The following is a 19,060-nucleotide window of genomic DNA, read 5'->3' as shown; positions in this document are numbered from 1 at the left end:
ATCAGGTACTCATTTAATAAGTTTCTCTTTTAAATAAAAAAAAGCATTTATGAACTTAATAAAATCACAACAAATCTAAACGTATTTATCTTTATAATCTAGTGAAATTAATACTTTTACTAAATTACAACATATTAAAAGTACTTCATCAGGAACTCATTTAATAAGTTTTTCTCTTTGAAATGAAACTAAAATATTTATAAACTTAGACAAAGTGTCGGAAGAATAATCACAACAAATTTAAATTTAGTTATCTTTATAATCCAGTGAAAATTAATACTTTTATTAAATGACTACGTATTAAAGTACTTCAAGTACTCATTTAATATATTTTTTCTCTTTAAAAAAGTATTTATAAACGTAGACAAAGTGTCAGAAGAATAATCACAACAAATCTAAATTTAGTCATCTTTATAATCCAGTGAAAATGAATACTTTTACAAAATTACTACATATTAAAAGTACTTCAAGTTTTAAACTTTATATACAACTTCGGAAGAAAAATCACAACAAATTTTAATTTAGTTAATAATCACAACCAACTAACACACTTTAAATTACTTGCCTTTATAATCTAGTGAAATTAATACTTTTACTAAATAACTACATAATAAAAGTACTTCATTTTCTTTTTTACCTTTATTTATCCAAGTAAACAGTTTGAGAACCACTTCATCAGGTGCTCATTTAGTATTTTTTTAAAAAGCTATTTAAACTTTATAAACAAATTTCTGAAGAATAATCACAAATTTGGCAGCAGTGCAAAAACCTTTTACAAAAATAATTAATCAGTTGACGTTAATATCATTATTTCTCCATAAAAGTATAAATGTAGCCCAGTTTACCAGGCTCAGTTTCTCTTGATTTATCAGTTTTATATTGTTTAAATCTCTTCACTGGCTTCATGAGTGTTACTGGCACAGACCTTTTGAGGGCCGACACCTTCTTGGGCGACTTCTTCTTGAGTTTGGGCAGGGAGCGGTCCTGCTCGAAGCCCTTGTTGTCCAGCAGCTGTCTCATGGCTATGTTGGCGAGCTGCTCCATGAGTTTGAAGGTCTCGTTGATGTTCAGGAAGACGGAGAAGACGTGCTCGCTGCAGCGTGTGCTGACGCGCACCATGTCCGGCAGCAGAAGCGTGGCGTTCTTCTCCAGCTGAGTGATGTCAGCCCAGCGGATCACCAGCTTAACTGAAACAAACACAAAAAACACAGAAAAGATTTGTTAGGACAGAATATACAAGCAGAAAATATGAGGTTTTGAATCCATCCCTCACAGCCTCATTTTCATCCGGTTAAATTCAATATGCTTTCTAACCATGGGCGTCAGAAGCAAAAAAAATGTGGGTGGGTCCTCTCTCAGAAAAATTTTACTGGAGTTGATGCCATTTACATTAAGTACAAATATTGCCTTGTTTGCTATACGTATGGTTGGGCAAGACAATATTACGGATCATCATATTATTGAGAGCACCAATAGTGTAGGGGTAAGACACATGGCATCAAGTTGACGCAAATCGACCTGAGGTTCGAATCCGCCTTTTGCCGAACTCACTCTACTCCCTTTTCCCATCACATATCAGATCGGAAAGGAATTTATTTTCAATAAAAATGAAGAAAATATTAGAAAAGTGGAAATAAAGCATCTAACATGTGTTTTATATTAAGTGTTTATCGTTAGGGGTAGGTAAACAGACATGTGCTGAATTAGGGACGATAAAATTGAGTGAGTCCAATATCATTGATCGTAAAAAGTTGGTGGGTCTTGTCCCATAGAATGGTTCCGACGCCCATGCGTCTAACCGCTGCTGCCTGTACAGCTGCTGCCGTACTCACCCTCTTTCCCAAGCAGGTAGGAGTAAAAGCAGAAGTGGTTGATGCTGAGGTACAGCCAGCCCTGCCGCGGCACCTTCCCCTTCCAGTAGCTGCAGGAGTAGTAGTTCACCAGCTTCTCCTCCTCCGGCATGCCGAAGAGCTTACGAAACTTAGAGATGGCCTCCTTGAACTTGTCCGTGTCGTCGTCCTCTTTGATGTCGTGGCTCTTGTTGTATTCTGCTATAATGCCCTGGACACAAACACACAGGCAGACACATGTTAACACAGATACACAAACTGGTGTGATTTCATTTCAAAACAAAATCAGGCCAAAACTAAGTATGTTTGGAGTTAATTTTGGGAGTTCAAAACAGCTTTCCAGAAATTCCACTGTGATTGCGTAATAGGTAGGTGTGGCTCTGAGGCTCCGCCTCCTTTGGCGTAAAAAAACAGTTCAGTTCAGTCTGTCGAGGTCAGACATGATTAAAAACACGGTGAGCTGCTTTATCGTAGAAACTGAAATTGTAATTCTAATTGAAACACTAGCTTTGTCTCCATCCGAATTTAACTTGTGCGCAAAATTGGAATATTGCATAAAACATTTGCAAATAAAGCAGCATTTCCTTCCAGTCACTTCCTGATAAACTGGTGATAAATGTCTCTAAGAAAAGTGACTGACGTACTGCAAGCCGAGAGCTGTAGATCTCATTTCTGCTCGTCTTCAGTGTTCTTTAGAGCGTTTGCAGTGCATTCGCGGTAGACGCAAGTGCCATTATGTACTGAAGCTTTGGAAACAAAACCAACGGTTCAAAAACAAAATTATAGAAGTGAGATGAGCAACGCTATGCATTTCGCCGCCTTCACGCTCGCTGTCGTTACTAAGCAACCGGGTAAACAGCTGCTGCTTTGATGACACAAACGCACCCCTGGTTCGGACCCAAATAATACACTCACCTAAAGGATTATTAGGAACACCTGTTCAATTTCTCATTAATGCAATTATCTAATCAACCAATCACATGGCAGTTGCTTCAATGCATTTAGGGGTGTGGTCCTGGTCAAGACAATCTCCTGAACTCCAAACTGAATGTCAGAATGGGAAAGAAAGGTGATTTAAGCAATTTTGAGCATGGCATGGTTGTTGGTGCCAGACTGGCCGGTCTGAGTATTTCACAATCTGCTCAGTTACTGGGATTTCCACGCACAACCATTTCTAGGGTTTACAAAGAATGCTGTGAAAAGGGAAAAACATCCAGTATGCGGCAGTCCTGTGGGCCAAAATGCCTTGTTGATGCTAGAGGTCAGAGGAGAATGGGCCGACTGATTCAAGCTGATAGAAGAGCAACTTTGACTGAAATAACCACTCGTTACAACCGAGGTATGCAGCAAAGCATTTGTGAAGCCACAACACACACAACCTTGAGGCGGATGGGCTACAACAGCAGAAGACCCCACCGGGTACCACTCATCTCCACTACAAATAGGAAAAAGAGGCTACAATTTGCATGAGCTCACCAAAATTGGACAGTTGAAGACTGGACAAATGTTGCCTGGTCTGATGAGTCTCGATTTCTGTTGAGACATTCAGATGGTAGAGTCAGAATTTGGCGTAAACAGAATGAGAACATGGATCCATCATGCCTTGTTACCACTGTGCAGGCTGGTGGTGGTGGTGTAATGGTGTGGGGGATGTTTTCTTGGCACACTTTAGGCCCCTTAGTGCCAATTGGGCATCGTTTAAATGCCACGGCCTACCTGAGCATTGTTTCTGACCATGTCCATCCCTTTATGACCACCATGTCCCCATCCTCTGATGGCTACTTCCAGCAGGATAATGCACCATGTCACAAAGCTCCAATCATTTCAAATTGGTTTCTTGAACATGTCAATGAGTTCACTGTACTAAAATGGCCCCCACAGTCACCAGATCTCAACCCAATAGAGCATCTTTGGGATGTGGTGGAACGGGAGCTTCGTGCCCTGGATGTGCATCCCACAAATCTCCATCAACTGCAAGATGCTCTCCTATCAATATGGGCCAACATTTCTAAAGAATGCTTTCAGCACCTTGATGAATCAATGCCACGTAGAATTAAGGCAGTTCTGAAGGCGAAAGGGGGTCAAACACAGTATTAGTATGTGTTCCTAATAATCCTTTAGGTGAGTGTATTTCCCAATTACATGTTTCAAATGAATGTTTGTGTGTACTTAGCATGACAAATGTTATTCTAGTATTATTATATACTATACCACATTACAATTATTGTGTAAAATTAATATTAAATTACTTTTACAGAACTGCAACAATCCTTATATAAAAATACATTGTTAGGCATGGTTGTGTTTCCAGTTTGTTTGATTATGCAATACATAGGCATCCATGTTATATTTCAAGTATGTTGTTTGTGCACTTAACAAAAATCATGTCAAATAGGTTATAATTATATAAACTTTATAATTAAAGTACTTTTTATTAGGCATTACCGCCTGGGTCCTAAAGGAGACCCGATTCCTGGTGGGGGGGGGGGGGGGGTGATTTCTCATGACACCGTTCCAAAGTTACGTCTTTTTTGATGCGTATCGAGGAATTTATTTGGTAAAGAAATAGCTAATTATATCTAATTTATGCGTATTTTTGCCGTTTCCATCCAGAATTTTTTTATATGCGAGATCTCAAATGTGCAAAAAAAAAATAGGTGGATGGAAACATAGCTACAGACACTGTTTTTCATGTTTAATACTGTACAGCTGCTTTCTTTGAAATAATCTATAATAAAGTGCTATATTAATAAACGTGAAGTGACTTGACTGGAGTGCCGAATTGCAGAGCTGGCGCAAACACTTCCACACCGCTATGATCAGATGCTCAGATGCTTTCTCACCGCTGTCATTTTTGTTGTGTTTATTTTGTTATTGAGAGGATAATGTGCAGCACGTATTCATCTAAATGGGGATGTTTGTTAACAGTATATCACTGCAAAGGTATTTCCAACTTATTTTTACCCCCAAGCGAGGAACAAAAACAAACTTTTAAGAAATGAAAATCTCTTCTCTCAAACCGCAAAAACAAAATCAAGACTTTGTAAAAGAGCATAACAGATCCCCTTTAAGGTCCATATGAACCTCAGTCCATGAATGTTTGTCCAACCTGTATTTTGCCCTTGACGAACGTGGTGATGTCATTCTCGTTCTCGAAGATGGAGAGCGTCTGCAGCAGATTCTGCTCCAGCCATTCCCAGTTCTCCGTGATCTCCTTACGAGAGCTCCCTGCCAGAAACAAAAACATTTTGGCACCTCTTAGTTGTCAAATATTTCTAATCCAGCAGTTTAGGATAATGAATTTCATCTGAAGTCTGTATCCGCAGCGAGTGCTGAACAGCAGATGGGTCGGGCTCTGTATTAGCACAGCTCTCCTCAGGCAACACATCAAACACATTAAACACATTAAACACATTAAACACATTAAACACATTACAGCCAAGAGAAACCACTCATTAAGATCGCTCGGAGACAAACACCCTGCAATTAGGTCAAGAGGAAACATTAATAGTTTATTCAGTTGTTTATTACCTCTGACAACCGACAATTACTATACAATTAATGATACATTTCATATGATTTAATATTTAAATGATAATTTAAATGATAATTAACTGATTATCCATCCATCCATCTCTCATTCATTCATCCATCCATCCATCTATCTCTCTCATCCATCTATCTCTCTCTCTCTCATCCATCTATCTCTCTCATCCATCTATCTATCTCTCTCTCTCTCATCCATCTATCTCTCTATCTCTCTCATCCATCTATCTCTCTATCTCTCTCTCATCCATCTATCTCTCTATCTCTCTCTCATCCATCTATCTCTCTCTCTCTCTCTCTCTCTCTCTCTCTCTCATCCATCCATCCATCCATCCATCCATGTATCCATCTCACCCATTTATCTCATCCATCCAGCCATCCATCCATCCATCTCACCCATTTATCTATTTCTCTCATCCATCCATCCATGTATCTATCTCACTCATTTATCTATTTCTCTAATCCATCCATCCGTCCGTCCATGTATCTATCTCACCCATTTATCTATTTCTCTAATCCATCCATCCGTCCGTCCATGTATCTATCTCACCCATTTATCTATTTCTCTCATCCATCCATCCATGTATCTATCTCACCCATTTATCTATTTCTCTCATCCATCCATCCATCCATGTATCTATCTCACCCATTTATCTATTTCTCTCATCCATCATCCATCCATGTATCTCTCACCCATTTATCTATTTCTCTCATCCATCCAGCCATCCATCCATCCATCCATCCATCCATTTATCTATTTCTCTCATCCATCCATCCATCCATCCATCCATCCATGTATCTATTTCTCTCATCCATCCATCCATCCATCCATGTATCTATTTCTCTCATCCATCCATCCATGTATCTATCTCACCCATTTATCTATTTCTCTCATCCATCCATCATTTTAGCAAAAGTCTCATAATACCGATGTACTGTAAAATGCAGCCTGTGATTATTTATAGAATTTGCATTTGCACTTTTTTTAATATGAGATGCACAGTCATGCTAAAGCCTTTCACAGAACACATGCAGCATCTCAGAGCAGGCAAATGTCTCTCTTGCCTTAAATAAAGACATTTACCAAATGGCTTGCAGCTACCAAAGTAACAGCTTGTGTAATATGAACCAGCATTCGCAGTTTCCTCTAAACCAGATTAGCTCAGAAGCAGAGCACTCTCCGCTCCTCTGGGAAGCCAGCGCTTTCCTTTGGCTTCAGGCGTAATGTTCTCAGCTAGGGCTTGGACGCTAAACATTGTTTGACGACAATACACATTTTATTGCTACAGTATATCTTGTATAAATGTAAAATAAAATAAAATAAAATAATGAAAAGGTTAATTGCTCAATAACTCTTTTTGTAGTGGTATCAAAATTGGCATAAAGAATCGTGAAATTTCATTGGTATTGCTATTGGCTTCCAAAATTTGGGTATTGTGACAAAACTAATTCCATCTCTCTTCACATGCAAATAACGTAAAGTAGACCTGCACAAAAATATATCATGGATCTATACTGGTTAACACATTTGCACCATTGCATGCCGCCCTGGCCTAATGATTAGTTCTTGACATGGCGTTTAGTTTCAGTGTGTATCGCTGCTGCCTAACACAACCTCTCATCATAAGTGCTCTTAATTGCACATTAACCGCTCTGTCCTGCATCAGCAGACTCTTTGTAGCCCTGCACAAACACCAATTCCTAACAAAGCCGGCTTTGCTTAAGCATTGATTCCTGTATTGAAGTTTTGAACCTAAACTGAACTTTAAAAGCCGAGGTAGTAACGCGAACATCATGTTCACCAGGGCAGCGTTTGAAAGAAAAGTGGACATTGATTTCTGAATTGAGATTCCACTTTAGAGGCACTAGGGCATGAGGTAATGCTCCGGCAGCGAGAGGCCATCAGGGAGCAGGCGGGATGTGTGAGGGAAGATTCCAGCATGGGAGCGGAAAGGAAGCAGTATGTTACCGTGGGCGATGGTCCAGTAAACCAGGGAATCGGGGGTCTGGTAGAGGATCCTGTACGGGGCCACACGGGCACTGGAGTCCAACACGACGTCAAGGGTGCCAACCAGCAGACCTGAGGGAAAACAGACCACATACGCTCAGGATGACCATGATGCTAGGATATCAGTAGCCTAAAACAGGAAAAAAATTTGTTCACTTAGAAGAAAAAAACCCCCCATAGATATTCACATTTGTTTGCCCCAAATTTCAGTTTAGTTAGGGGGAAAAAAATTATTTAAATCATTAAAAAAAAGTTTTTATATATTAATATTTTTATTTATTCATTAGTTTTCAATTAATTTAACTTTTAGTTCATTAATAAAAGTTAAGGGATCAACTAAAGACTTTCCTGAATTATTTGTAAAACATTAAGGGCCAATATTTACTAAACAGGGCAAATTAGCATGAGAGCGCAATTACCAAAAAACACCAATAACCGTAGAAGTTCAGAGCGTGATCTACTGACGATGCGCAAATTAAAGAACACAGACACAGCCGAATCACAACGCAATCTACCAGTCAGCGTCTGGTTTAAGATGTGCTTTTTTGGGGGCGGTAAATAATGGCGCAAACACCAGTAAATTGACTAGCGCAAACCTTATTAAATCACCTTACATGATTTATTTAAATACTCTCCTCCCATAAAGTATGCGTCATGGGGCCCTATTTTAACGATCTGAGAGCATATTCTGAAGCGCAGGTGCACTCAGGGCGTGTCCGAATCAACTTTTGCTAGTTTAACAACAAATGGAAAAAATGGTTGGCGCACCAGGCACATGGTCAAGAAGGGTTGTACCTATTCTCTTAATGAGTCATGGGTGTGTTTTGGGCTTAATGTGCAGTAAACCAACCCGAGTCTCATCTCCCATTCCCTTTAAAAGCCAGTTGCGCTCGCGCCATGGAGGATGCGCTATTTACATGGAGGAATTTGTGAGCGGAAAGACTGAGCGCTTCCACAGAGAGGAATCCTTTTATTTTTTTTATATTTGCCATGTTTGTGTGCTGCTGTGAGTGTACGCACGTTGTGCATATTATTAACGTGCCCTATAAATAACACTTTAGAGCAGGTTTTTTTTCAATCTGTTTGGTTAGGATGGCTGTTTGGTCAAAATGATGGTTCGTTTGACTGAACATTCATAAAAGGTCACATGATCCTTCAGAAATCATTCTTCTAATATGCTGATTTGCTGCTCAAGAAACATCTCTTATCAATGTTGAAAACAGTTGATAAAGAATTATATTTTTTCGGTATTCTTTAATAAATAAAAGGTTAAAAGCACAGCATTTCAATCATGACTGCTGCTGCATAAATAGACATACATGAATCCCGTAGCTGATCTATGCAGGTGGAGCTGGGGAGGTGGAGGGGTTCAGAGACTAGTTTACAGCAAACACTGAACCAGACTATTTAAATATCATCGGCAGCAGGATTAGCAGAGGCCAATCAGCTTGTGCAATGCAGTAGTGATGTGATTACAAGAACTGATCAGCCTGTGCCATCTAGAGTTTCATGACTGAACTAGATCATCTTTTGCAACACTACAAATGTCTTTACTGTCACTTTTGATCAATTTATTCTTAATAAATAAAAGTGTTAATTTCTTTAAATTGTACTGACCCTTAACATTCTAACGAAAGGCTGCGGCTTGTAAAGCCCCTGGGCGAGCCAGTGACCTCTGTTAACTGCTTTGACGACTACCTGAGGAGCATTAGCATTGCCGCAGGGCGAGACGGTGCTACTTTCAGTGTCAGAGCATCAGACACCACAAATAAGGACACCTGCAAAAACCTGCAGATCAGAGCAGGAGCTTCTGCCTCTGGCATCACGCATTCTCGCTCTATACGCTGAGAAGGTGGAAATACAAAACCTACAACATTTCATTGTACAGGTTCATCCAGTTTGAACACGCACACGCAAAAATGGGATTTGAAGGCGGCGAGATTTTCATGAATAACACATTAAAAGATGGGGAGATGTAAAGAGAAAACCATACTACAGTAAGAGCAGAGATACCTTACAGCCACCTAGATATATTGCAATACATCAAGGTGGACACAACAGCCTCTTAAAGGTCTACAGTCTCAGTTAAGAGCTCAAAAGGGGCATAAGTAAACCAAAATCCTTCAAAAAGGTCTAATGAAATAGTCAAAGCCTACTTGCTCTGGATGTGCTGGTTTCAGCTGCTGTCATGTCCTCATCTCATACATGAATCCCCTGCGATTCGTGCTAATGCTCTCGTAAAGAAGCCTTGTTGACATGTTAGGGTGAGTAAGAGGACAACGCACAAAATACAGTACCTGTAATGCCCTGTAGATGCCGATATCGCTTTTGTATCAGAAATAAACTGTAAAAAAATTAGGTGGCCTGCAAAATTTAATGAGCAATTGCTCAAATTTATAGGAGTTAAGAGTGATATATATGGGCCCTATGAAATACGCTTTGTTTTTCCCAAATTCTCGTTCTTTTCTGTTTACATTTTTTGGACTCCATTTTAATAGTTAAAATACATTTTAGTAATCAAAAAGCATGCCTGATACACAAATCATAAAACATATAGTTTAACAATTTATTAAAAGTTTAGCAAAAACGAAAATATTTTTAGGACCATATGAAAAACATTTAATTCAATTTTTTTCTCAAATTCTGTGTTTTCTGATTTAAAGGGATAGTTCACCTAAAAATCTAAATTACCCATGATTTACTCCCCCTCAAGTCATCCTAGGTGTATATGACATTCTTATTTCAGACGAATACAATCAGAGTTATGTTAAAAATGTCCTGGCTCTTCCAAGCTTTATAATGGCAGTGAATTGTTGGTTTGTTTTTAAGTCCATAAAAGTGCATCTATCCATCATATAACTGCTCCACGCGGCTCCGGGGGGTTAATAAAGGCCTTCTGAAGTGAAGCGATGCGTTTGTGTAAAAAGAAAAATCCATATTTAAAACTTTATAGACTAATGTTTCTGTCATAATTGCAAGTTAAATCAAACTTTTATTTTGACGGGTTGCCGTAAAGACCTTTGAGCTGCTGTGTTTATAATATGACGATAGTTTTTCCTCAAATGAAACGGTAAAATGCTAATGAAGTGACTCTCAGAGCGGCTCTGGAGATGAAGTTCATGCATTCATGTCCTCATATAGTGAGGCGGCAGAGGCTGAAAACACCACGCGCGAGTATCACTATACATTTACTAAAACACGGAGAATAACATGCACTGATGAACCATGCACAATAAGACCAGGAATGCGTATTAAGAGATTACATATGTAATCAGTTTTGATGCAATATCTCTTTGACTGCACAGATTTTCCCAAACTTGAATGTGTGAATACAGATCCACCAAAACAACACTAGCTTCCTGTTTCTGCTCGAGCTCATGTGTGCAATAACACCCCCTCCTCCAGAACACATGACTTTCTGTTCCTGCTTTCAGATGAGCCACGGTTTCCTTGGTTGCGAAACAAGAGAGCAGAGATTTGAGACTACAGTAAGGATCACATGATCTATTCAGTTGCAGAGATCTATTCAGTTGTTTGTGAGCCTTCGAGCCCATCTGCAACATTCAACTCATTCTTCAAAAACCTTCTTCAGTTCCAGTATTTCAGGTTTCCCTGACAGGCAGAACCAAACCACAAGCCTTCATACGTCAAATATGAAGGATTGACATATTTATTTGAGTGTATTTTCTAAAATCAACATTCATTAAGTGTTACAGTCTATTGATATAATGACATTTAAGAAGCAAATTCATTTACAAATACATTCAACATTAATGATTCAATTTCTTCTGAAATGCGTGATATATTCTATTCTTGGATCATGAATATTAATAAGGCTGCATGACTACAGTCCCAGAACTCCTGCCAGGATTAATATTCACGCACTATGACTTAAATTCACACGGATACACAGTAGCAAATTCGTATTTAATATTAAAGTTAAATTCCATAGATTTCAAGCTAAATCACTTTAAACTCCATAATGAATATGGTCAACAGGATATGAGGTCATACATGTTTTTTATTAAATGACGAATAAAAAACCCCCACTATTGTACACTGTGTTTATTTTGAGAAATGTAGTAGGGCGTACTTCACTGCACAGCCTGTTTCACGGTTGTGCTCCCCTGTGCACCAGTACATCAATCCTGGAAACACAATTCAATCAGTCCTGCGTTTCTGATGTCGTTAGGGCGTTTGGACGAGGAGTTGTGGGAGGAACATTTCATTGTTGTCTGCTCTCATTTTAAATATAGAATATCTGCTCTCAGTTGAATTCATCGCTGCTCAGAGAAAAACAGACTTTTTTAGCACATGGACAAAATCAATACCCAGCATCGACCAACTGTATTGAATTCCATAAAAAAACAAAAAAACAAAAAGGGGCTGTTGACTTTACCCATATTTAACTACAGGAAAGGAGTTTGGCCTTCTACTGGATGCCTTTGGATAATGGTCTAAAATCCAACTGTGTTGGATCCCGCTATTATGCTATATTAACAGCTCCTAAGGCTCCTACAACAGGTTTACATGCATCCAAGGTACATAAACAAACAAAAAACGCTTTCTCATAATAAAGTGTCACCTCTTTTCTCACAGTTTTGGTTCAATAAAGGATTCAGTCTCTCTAAACCCCTCCTTTCTGAGAGCCTACTCTGCTCTGATTGGTCAGACGGCTCAGTCTGTTGTGGTTGGTCTACTCTGCTCTGATTGGTCAGATGGCACAGTCTAGGGATGTCATAAGTACCGGTACTTCGGAACCAAGTCGGTACTGAAATTATAAAAATGTGATGATACCAGCATTTCTGTAGTACTGGTAGTACCGACTCCCGAGTATATTCGGTACCCGCATCTGCGTTCAGTCGCTTCCGTGTTTATCTAAGCGCAGGGCTCCAGACTGTAGCCCAATATATACTAGTGTCTGTGAATATTAAACTGCAGAATACTTGTCTGGCTATCACCAGACCAAGCTCAATTTAAGATTGAACATTGGTCTGGGGAGTCTGCTCTGTATTTTCTACTGCACACGCGAGCATAAACGTACAAAAATTAAATGTCTCTGTACGCAATTGGATAGTCCTAAAAAACCAATCAGACCACAAGAGGTGTGATCAACAAGCAACGACCCATCACTTCTCTATCCGTCATCGTGATAATCCCTCCAATAGCGCACCAGGTGGATAAGCCAGTCTGTGATTGGTTCCCGCAAAAGTGTAACAGAAGCAGTAGAAATGAATGTACGGGTTTCCAGACTGAGCTGCCGGGCGAAATCAAATCACCAACAGATCGGACTGGGTTTACCCAGTCTAGCAAAATACTATTTAAATATTACTCCTCCATGTTCTACGTCTCTGTGTGAATGACGAGGCGCAGAGGCACGGGCGGTCTTTGTAGCCTCTGCCGTGTGTCACTATATGAGGACACGAACGCATAAATCGTCACTTCATGAGAATTTACCGCGTCATATCATGAACACAGACACTCAAAGGTGTTCACGGCAACCCGTCAAAATAAAAGTTCGGTTTAAAAAATTTTAATTGACAGAATAGATCAGGCTACTGTTGTAGCCTACTGTAGGTTTAGCTATATGTAATAATAATACGTCTCTACTAATAATAATAATTATGCCTAGATGGTTGGTTATTTTTCACTTGATCTTTTTTTATGAACAATGTTTACTTTTAAACAGCATACAGCCTTTAAATGTTTGTATTATTTACTAACAATGATTATCATCATAAATAATAGACTTAATACGTTTTTAAAAAATAGTTAAATAAAAGAAAAAAAAACATTTAGCTGTGGTACCTGAAATTGGTACAGAGTACCGTAAAATTTGTATGGTATTGGTACCGACTACTGGAATTTTGGTTTTGTGACATCCCTAGCACAGTCTGCTGTGATTGGTCTACTCTGCTCTGATTGGTCAGATGGCCCAGTCTGTGATTGGTCTACCAGCGCGAGTCCTCATCCTTTAGAAAAGTGCATGCAAAGTGGATTCGCATCACAGAAAACTGTCTTCTCGACATGAAAAACACAAACCAAACTCTTCCAGTCTCAACTTTGAGGGTCAAAGTAGATGCTGTTCTTGGGCAGCCAATGAAGAACTTAGGGGGGCATTATGCATATGCATACATATAAACCAATTGATTTACATTGAAATGTATATACAACGTATATGTTATTAGGTAGAAATTGCTTTCTTTAAAAAAAAAACTGTAATCACAAAATGGAAAAGTCATGTAACTTCATTCATTGATAATAAACAAACAATGATAGTACACACTGAAGAACATTTCGTTATTGGAATTAAATTCATTTAAATTATTTTAATATATTGCCACTCTTATTTTCTGTAATTATACCTATTGTAAATGATCATTATAGCACGATATGAGAAACTGTGGGTGGGTTGGGGTTTCAAATATTGTCTTAAAAGGTCAAAAAGGTTGAGAATCACTGCTTTAGAGGAGACACACACGTGGGAGAAAATTCTACTAAGATTTAGGTAAGACCGAAGCAAAAGTCTCCATGTGTTCTTCATGTAATCTCACTGCTGTCGAGGTGAAAGAAGTGAGTTCTCGGGTGCTATTTTGTGTTCGTGATTCAATGGAAGACTTGGAAAAAACCTATGCTCTAAATGAATCACGGTTTGACGTATGCAAACATACCAAACACATACATGTGCTTTTTTTTGGCCAACCGCCATCTACCCAAGCCACTCCGGGTCAGTCTGCTGGGCCGTGCCAGGCTCACCGACTCTCACTGGCAACTGGCACACAGCTCGCACATTTATGTAACAATGACATCATCTTTCCTCGCTAGAGTACGCTTTGTCTGTCTTTTCTCACTGACAGACACAAAGAGGTAGACGCATAAATACCGGCAACGTTTTAGCTCTTACAATACTTAATCTCTGCTATCATCAAATCCGAGATTTACTCGTAAACACCTTATTTTTCAAAAACTCTAGCATGATATCAGTCAATCTGAGACTGAGAGTGTGTCACACACACCTGTCCACCTGCAAATACAGGTCAGGTCACCTGGTGAGATCAATAAAACACATTTCACAACCCCAAACCAGCTCAGCTTTCTGTCCTGGGCCAGCGATAATACCGGTTTGGTCACTGAAATCTTCCTAGAAGGACTTTTATTTTGGGTCATTAGATGGATGTCAGCCAGACCGATTGATCAGCTGGTCATTATGATATTAGCAAAGCAACAGAGGTGATATTTAGTCTGTAGAACAGTATCCAAATCTACAGACATTGAAATGAACGCGAAGATCTGATGTCTAGATATAAGTATCAGCTAGGGTTGTAACAATATATCGTGTCACATTATGTCGCAATAAAAAAATGCAACAATATGTATCGTGGATAGTGACAATACATTGTGTATAGTTCACCCAACATGAAAATTCAAGATGAAAGAGTTTTAGTATCATTACTACATTAAACTACCATATATGATGTTGAATTTAATGCATAGTAATACAATAGGGGAATTTTTGTGTCAAATGTCTTATGTGACCAGTAAAAAGTGGTAAATATAAATATGTTAATATATCTAGTCAGAGACGGAGCGCAAGCATATTCGTCTAAAATAATTCTGTATTGTTTTAGCTTCATGAATGTTTTTATTTTGTGCATTATTGTCCTGTGCATTCACTTTGTCCAGGACAATTCATTTCCATCCCCAATGTAACGCCAACTTAAAAAAATGGGTCAATCCATCAGCATTTTAATCAGTAGTACATTTTTTGTTAAACAGTACTTTTACCATATTTCTTTTAGCGCTTTTCCACCGCATGGTAACGCTTGGTACGGCACGGCTCGGCTTCGCTTTTTCACTGCGTGTTACGACTCGGTTCGGTTTGGTTTTCCACTGCAGTTAGCACCGCTATAAAGTGAGTGGGATTATAGAATGATCATTGTAATTGTGCCGCCTCTACTTCTCGGCATGTGGATGTTTTAAACTACAAGACGAAGAAGTTTGTTTCAAGGGAGGCTGATAGCAGCAAAAAAAAAATGCTGCTAAAAACAGGAGAGTAGGCATTCGTACAACAAAGTGCAGATGACAACATCACTTTATTTGCTCGACAGCGCACACGGGTAAACTAATCTTGTATTTAGCAATGTGTTTAGGGTCTCAACCGCTATATCACTGTCACAAAAGCATAGAATGGTAGTGACTGTAGGGACGATTCTCTCGGAAAAATCAGTGATCTGCAGTGTTTACAAGGCCTGTCGCAATTGGTCGATACAATCGACTGCGTCGACGCTGTTAATTAGTCAACGTCAATATTTTTAGTTGACTGGGTTACGATATGAAATTGTATTAGTGGTAATTTACTTTAAAAATGAATGACAGCACTCTAATAAGAGCAATATGTGTGACAGCAGGAGTGAGGACGTGTGTGTGTGTGTGTGAGCTCTGCTTCCGCCGTTCACTAAACAATGAAAGCAGAACAGTCAAATATATATGCGCAGCTCAAGAAAAAGAAAGCAACAGAAAAGTGCGGCGCGGCCAGGATGTGCTCGAGCTGCCGGACTCTGACCTGAAGCGCAGCCGCACACACACGCCTTTCACTCAGACAGATCGCGACCCCAGTTTTGCGGATTGAGTTGGAATGGTAAAAAATATGTAAAAATACACGTCCTGGCGAGTATTCGGGTAAACGCAGTCGGATAAGTCTTTAGTGAACGTATACAGAGTTGAATGAGAAATCGGGTGTTACAATGAGTTTGGTCCGTGCAGCTCTTAAAGGGCCGGACCTGATATTCTGTGTGAAACAGGACAGGAACATGCCGGCTAAGTGAGTTTTTAGGGGGTTTTAACCCTAAAACAATGAATAGTAAGTTCTGTCATATTATTAAATTACTTTTACAGTTTTATGCCATGGTATAGATTCAGTATCGGTATTGAGGTATTTTAGTCTGGTATCGTATCGAAGTCATAATTTTGGTATCGTGACAACACTATTCTATATAAAAAGTATTTGCTGATATTCTCTTTTTTTTGTTATGTTGGATTACAAATTTGTACCTTTTTACTCTTTTAGATTTACATTATGTCAAGGGCTTGTTTACATTTATACTTTTTTATAGTACACTACTGAATGCCAAAGTAAATTAAATGTTTTTAAGTGAAATTGTTGAAAATTACTGTGATAAATTAGTCAATAGATTAATCGATAAATTAGTCGATAGATCAAGCGATATAAAAATAGTCGTTAGTGGCAGCCCTAGTGTTTACACATCACTTTTTAGTATCGCTACGGCACAATTGGAACCTTAACCAAGGTGGTACTATTTAAGCGAACCGTACCGAACCGCTAGCCTGACAAGCCAGACCCACATCAAGATTTAGCAGGGCTCAATCCGAGGGGCGGGATAAACGGTTGTCTTTCAAATTACTCTGCACGCAATAAGATAGCGCTACAACCAACAAGAGCAACGAAGAAGGTGAAGCGGAGCTAGTTGATGGATTAAACTTTGGCCGTATCCGGTCGGCAAAACTCCGAACACATCTTCCTTTCTTAAGAATGACTTCAGTGCCGTTCTTTGTTCTTTCCTCAAAGAAAAGCTTAACTCAAGTCTTCCAGAGTCATGGCAAAAGCTGTTTCGAAAGACCGCTGTTCGCCAGCTTCTTTGTTTACAAGTAGCACACGGAACCGCGGCAACTCTGCCGTCATTATGTAAAGCCCGCCCACCGACCATATACACGATGTGATTGGCCTGACCAGAGTTTGGTTTTCCAGCTCACAAGCCAACGGAGAGTTGCTAGACTACCCTGACTGCAAATTACATTTGCTGCCACTAGGATGCGTCTAGATTTCTAGGCTAGCGAACCATGCAGTGGAAAAGTGAGCCATACCAAACCGCACTATGCAGTGAAAAAAGTGTCATATGAGTATCGCAATAATATCGTATCGTGATATGTATCGAATCGTGACATGAGGGTATCGTTACACCCCTAGTGTCAGCCATTGAAAAATACTGTTCAACTGCTAGTTATTACAGCCACATGTCCACATTAAGAAGCATCCAACATAAACAATAACAGAAGATGCATCTATATGATGCTTGAATCCATCTCTGCATGATACTGGATAACATGAATCAGCAAGTTTTGCACTGCTAAAAGTAGACCGTCTAAATATAAAATATTGATGTTAATATTTTCAAATTATTCTGATGATATAATTGGTAATAAAAAATAATGCACAACATTGGTGAAATGCAATGTGGTTGGTTGACAAATAAGCAGTAAATAAATGCATATTATTATGTAATGTGAAGTCTGATATTTGAGAAAATATAAGGGGTCACTAACTTTGTCAATTCTTTCACCATTTTTTAAACATTTTTACTGAAATGTGTCCTATGGAGAAATAATTAAGAATATGGGGGTGTCACACCAGAAATTAACACTTTTATAGTGGTTCCAAAAAAGTTATTTTTATATTTTGAACAATTCTGAGACAAAATCTTACCATGCGTGTCATGGGTTTGGTTTTCAGTGACAAAATGTACCTACTCTTTTAGAAATATATGGATGATAGATGATTGTCATTTACCAAAATAGACACAAAATTATGCCTGAGGTGTTTATTAACATTTGTATGCTTTTCTTTTTAATTTATAAAAGTTGTAACTTATTGATTTTACTTGAGACAGTCACAACATAGGATCGTTTTGAGATTTGCCTCAAAAAATCTAAAGACAAAGAAGTTATATCAACCATTTGCTGCATTTTAAATGATGACAATACTAATTATATTCATTTTTATCTTGTGTGACAGTGAAAATGCCATGTCACGTCAACAACCCATATGCACTAAACAAATAAATAAAGATATTGAACAATAAATAATCTGACCACACAGGTGAACGCGCACGCGCAGGTGCGTCTCCACACACCAAACCCAGCACGCGTTCCCCTGACTGTACAGGCATGAATGAAACACACCTGTGCATAAGCTGTCATCATAAATAAGCAGTTCATCAGTTATCAAGGCTTTACCTGCGAGTCCTCCTCCGCCGTCTCCATGGCCCTTTCTCTTCTGCAGGATGAAATACGGATTGGCTCTCTCGGTCATCCATAACGCGCTGGCCAACAGCACCTCCTCAGGGTTCACCCACATCTTCAGCTCGATTTCCTCACGAGGACATCAAAATAATCTTATATATAGCCTACGTTGTCCAGTATGGAGTCGCTGTCCTGAAGCTTATCCAAGCGTCAAATCTCGCACCCGACGCGCTTCGAAGACCCGACGGCGGTGTGTATTGCAAAATTATAAACTGTCAGTAGACTATAACACTTAGTGTATCGAACAGATTGACAAATATTAAAATATGTGCATTTAAAAAATGTATACAGTCCCCCTGGAGCTCCTTAAGACGCGCGCGCGCTCCTTTCACTACACAAATAACCCCGTGGACACCTTTCCTAAAGGACGACAGTGACTTTAACGCCTGCCAGAGCCCCTGTAATCCCCCATTAGAGTATTCCGCCGACTCATAGTGAAAGACAAGGATGTTTTCAGCGCTTACACGAGCTACCGAAGCACGCAAAATAAACAATGCCTAACATCTCCGCCGTGCTTTATTGATGCTCATTGCTCAACTCACTAGCGCCACTGCAGCAC

At 39.2% G+C, this 19,060-nt stretch overlaps 1 protein-coding gene across 1 annotated transcript in view; it reads right to left on the bottom strand.

Moving 5' to 3' along the window:
* tbc1d9 (TBC1 domain family, member 9 (with GRAM domain)) overlaps positions 1-19,060 on the bottom strand; it is a 40,983-nt gene extending 21,923 nt beyond the window's left edge. Inside the window, exons 1-5 of the mRNA XM_079812746.1 lie at positions 18,436-19,060; positions 7,366-7,476; positions 4,960-5,078; positions 1,833-2,061; positions 926-1,187 (exon numbers count right to left, since the gene is read on the bottom strand). Coding sequence (XP_079668872.1) covers positions 926-1,187; positions 1,833-2,061; positions 4,960-5,078; positions 7,366-7,476; positions 18,436-18,556 — 842 coding nt within the window. The 5' untranslated portion in view covers positions 18,557-19,060. The remainder of the gene's footprint in view (positions 1-925; positions 1,188-1,832; positions 2,062-4,959; positions 5,079-7,365; positions 7,477-18,435) is intronic.

This window comes from Gobio gobio (assembly GCF_949357685.1).
Source record: "Gobio gobio genome assembly, chromosome: 3".
Taxonomy (NCBI): Eukaryota; Metazoa; Chordata; class Actinopteri; order Cypriniformes; family Gobionidae; genus Gobio; species Gobio gobio.
Note: the sequence above shows the minus strand (reverse complement) of the source record. Positions and strands in the feature narration are given on the sequence as shown.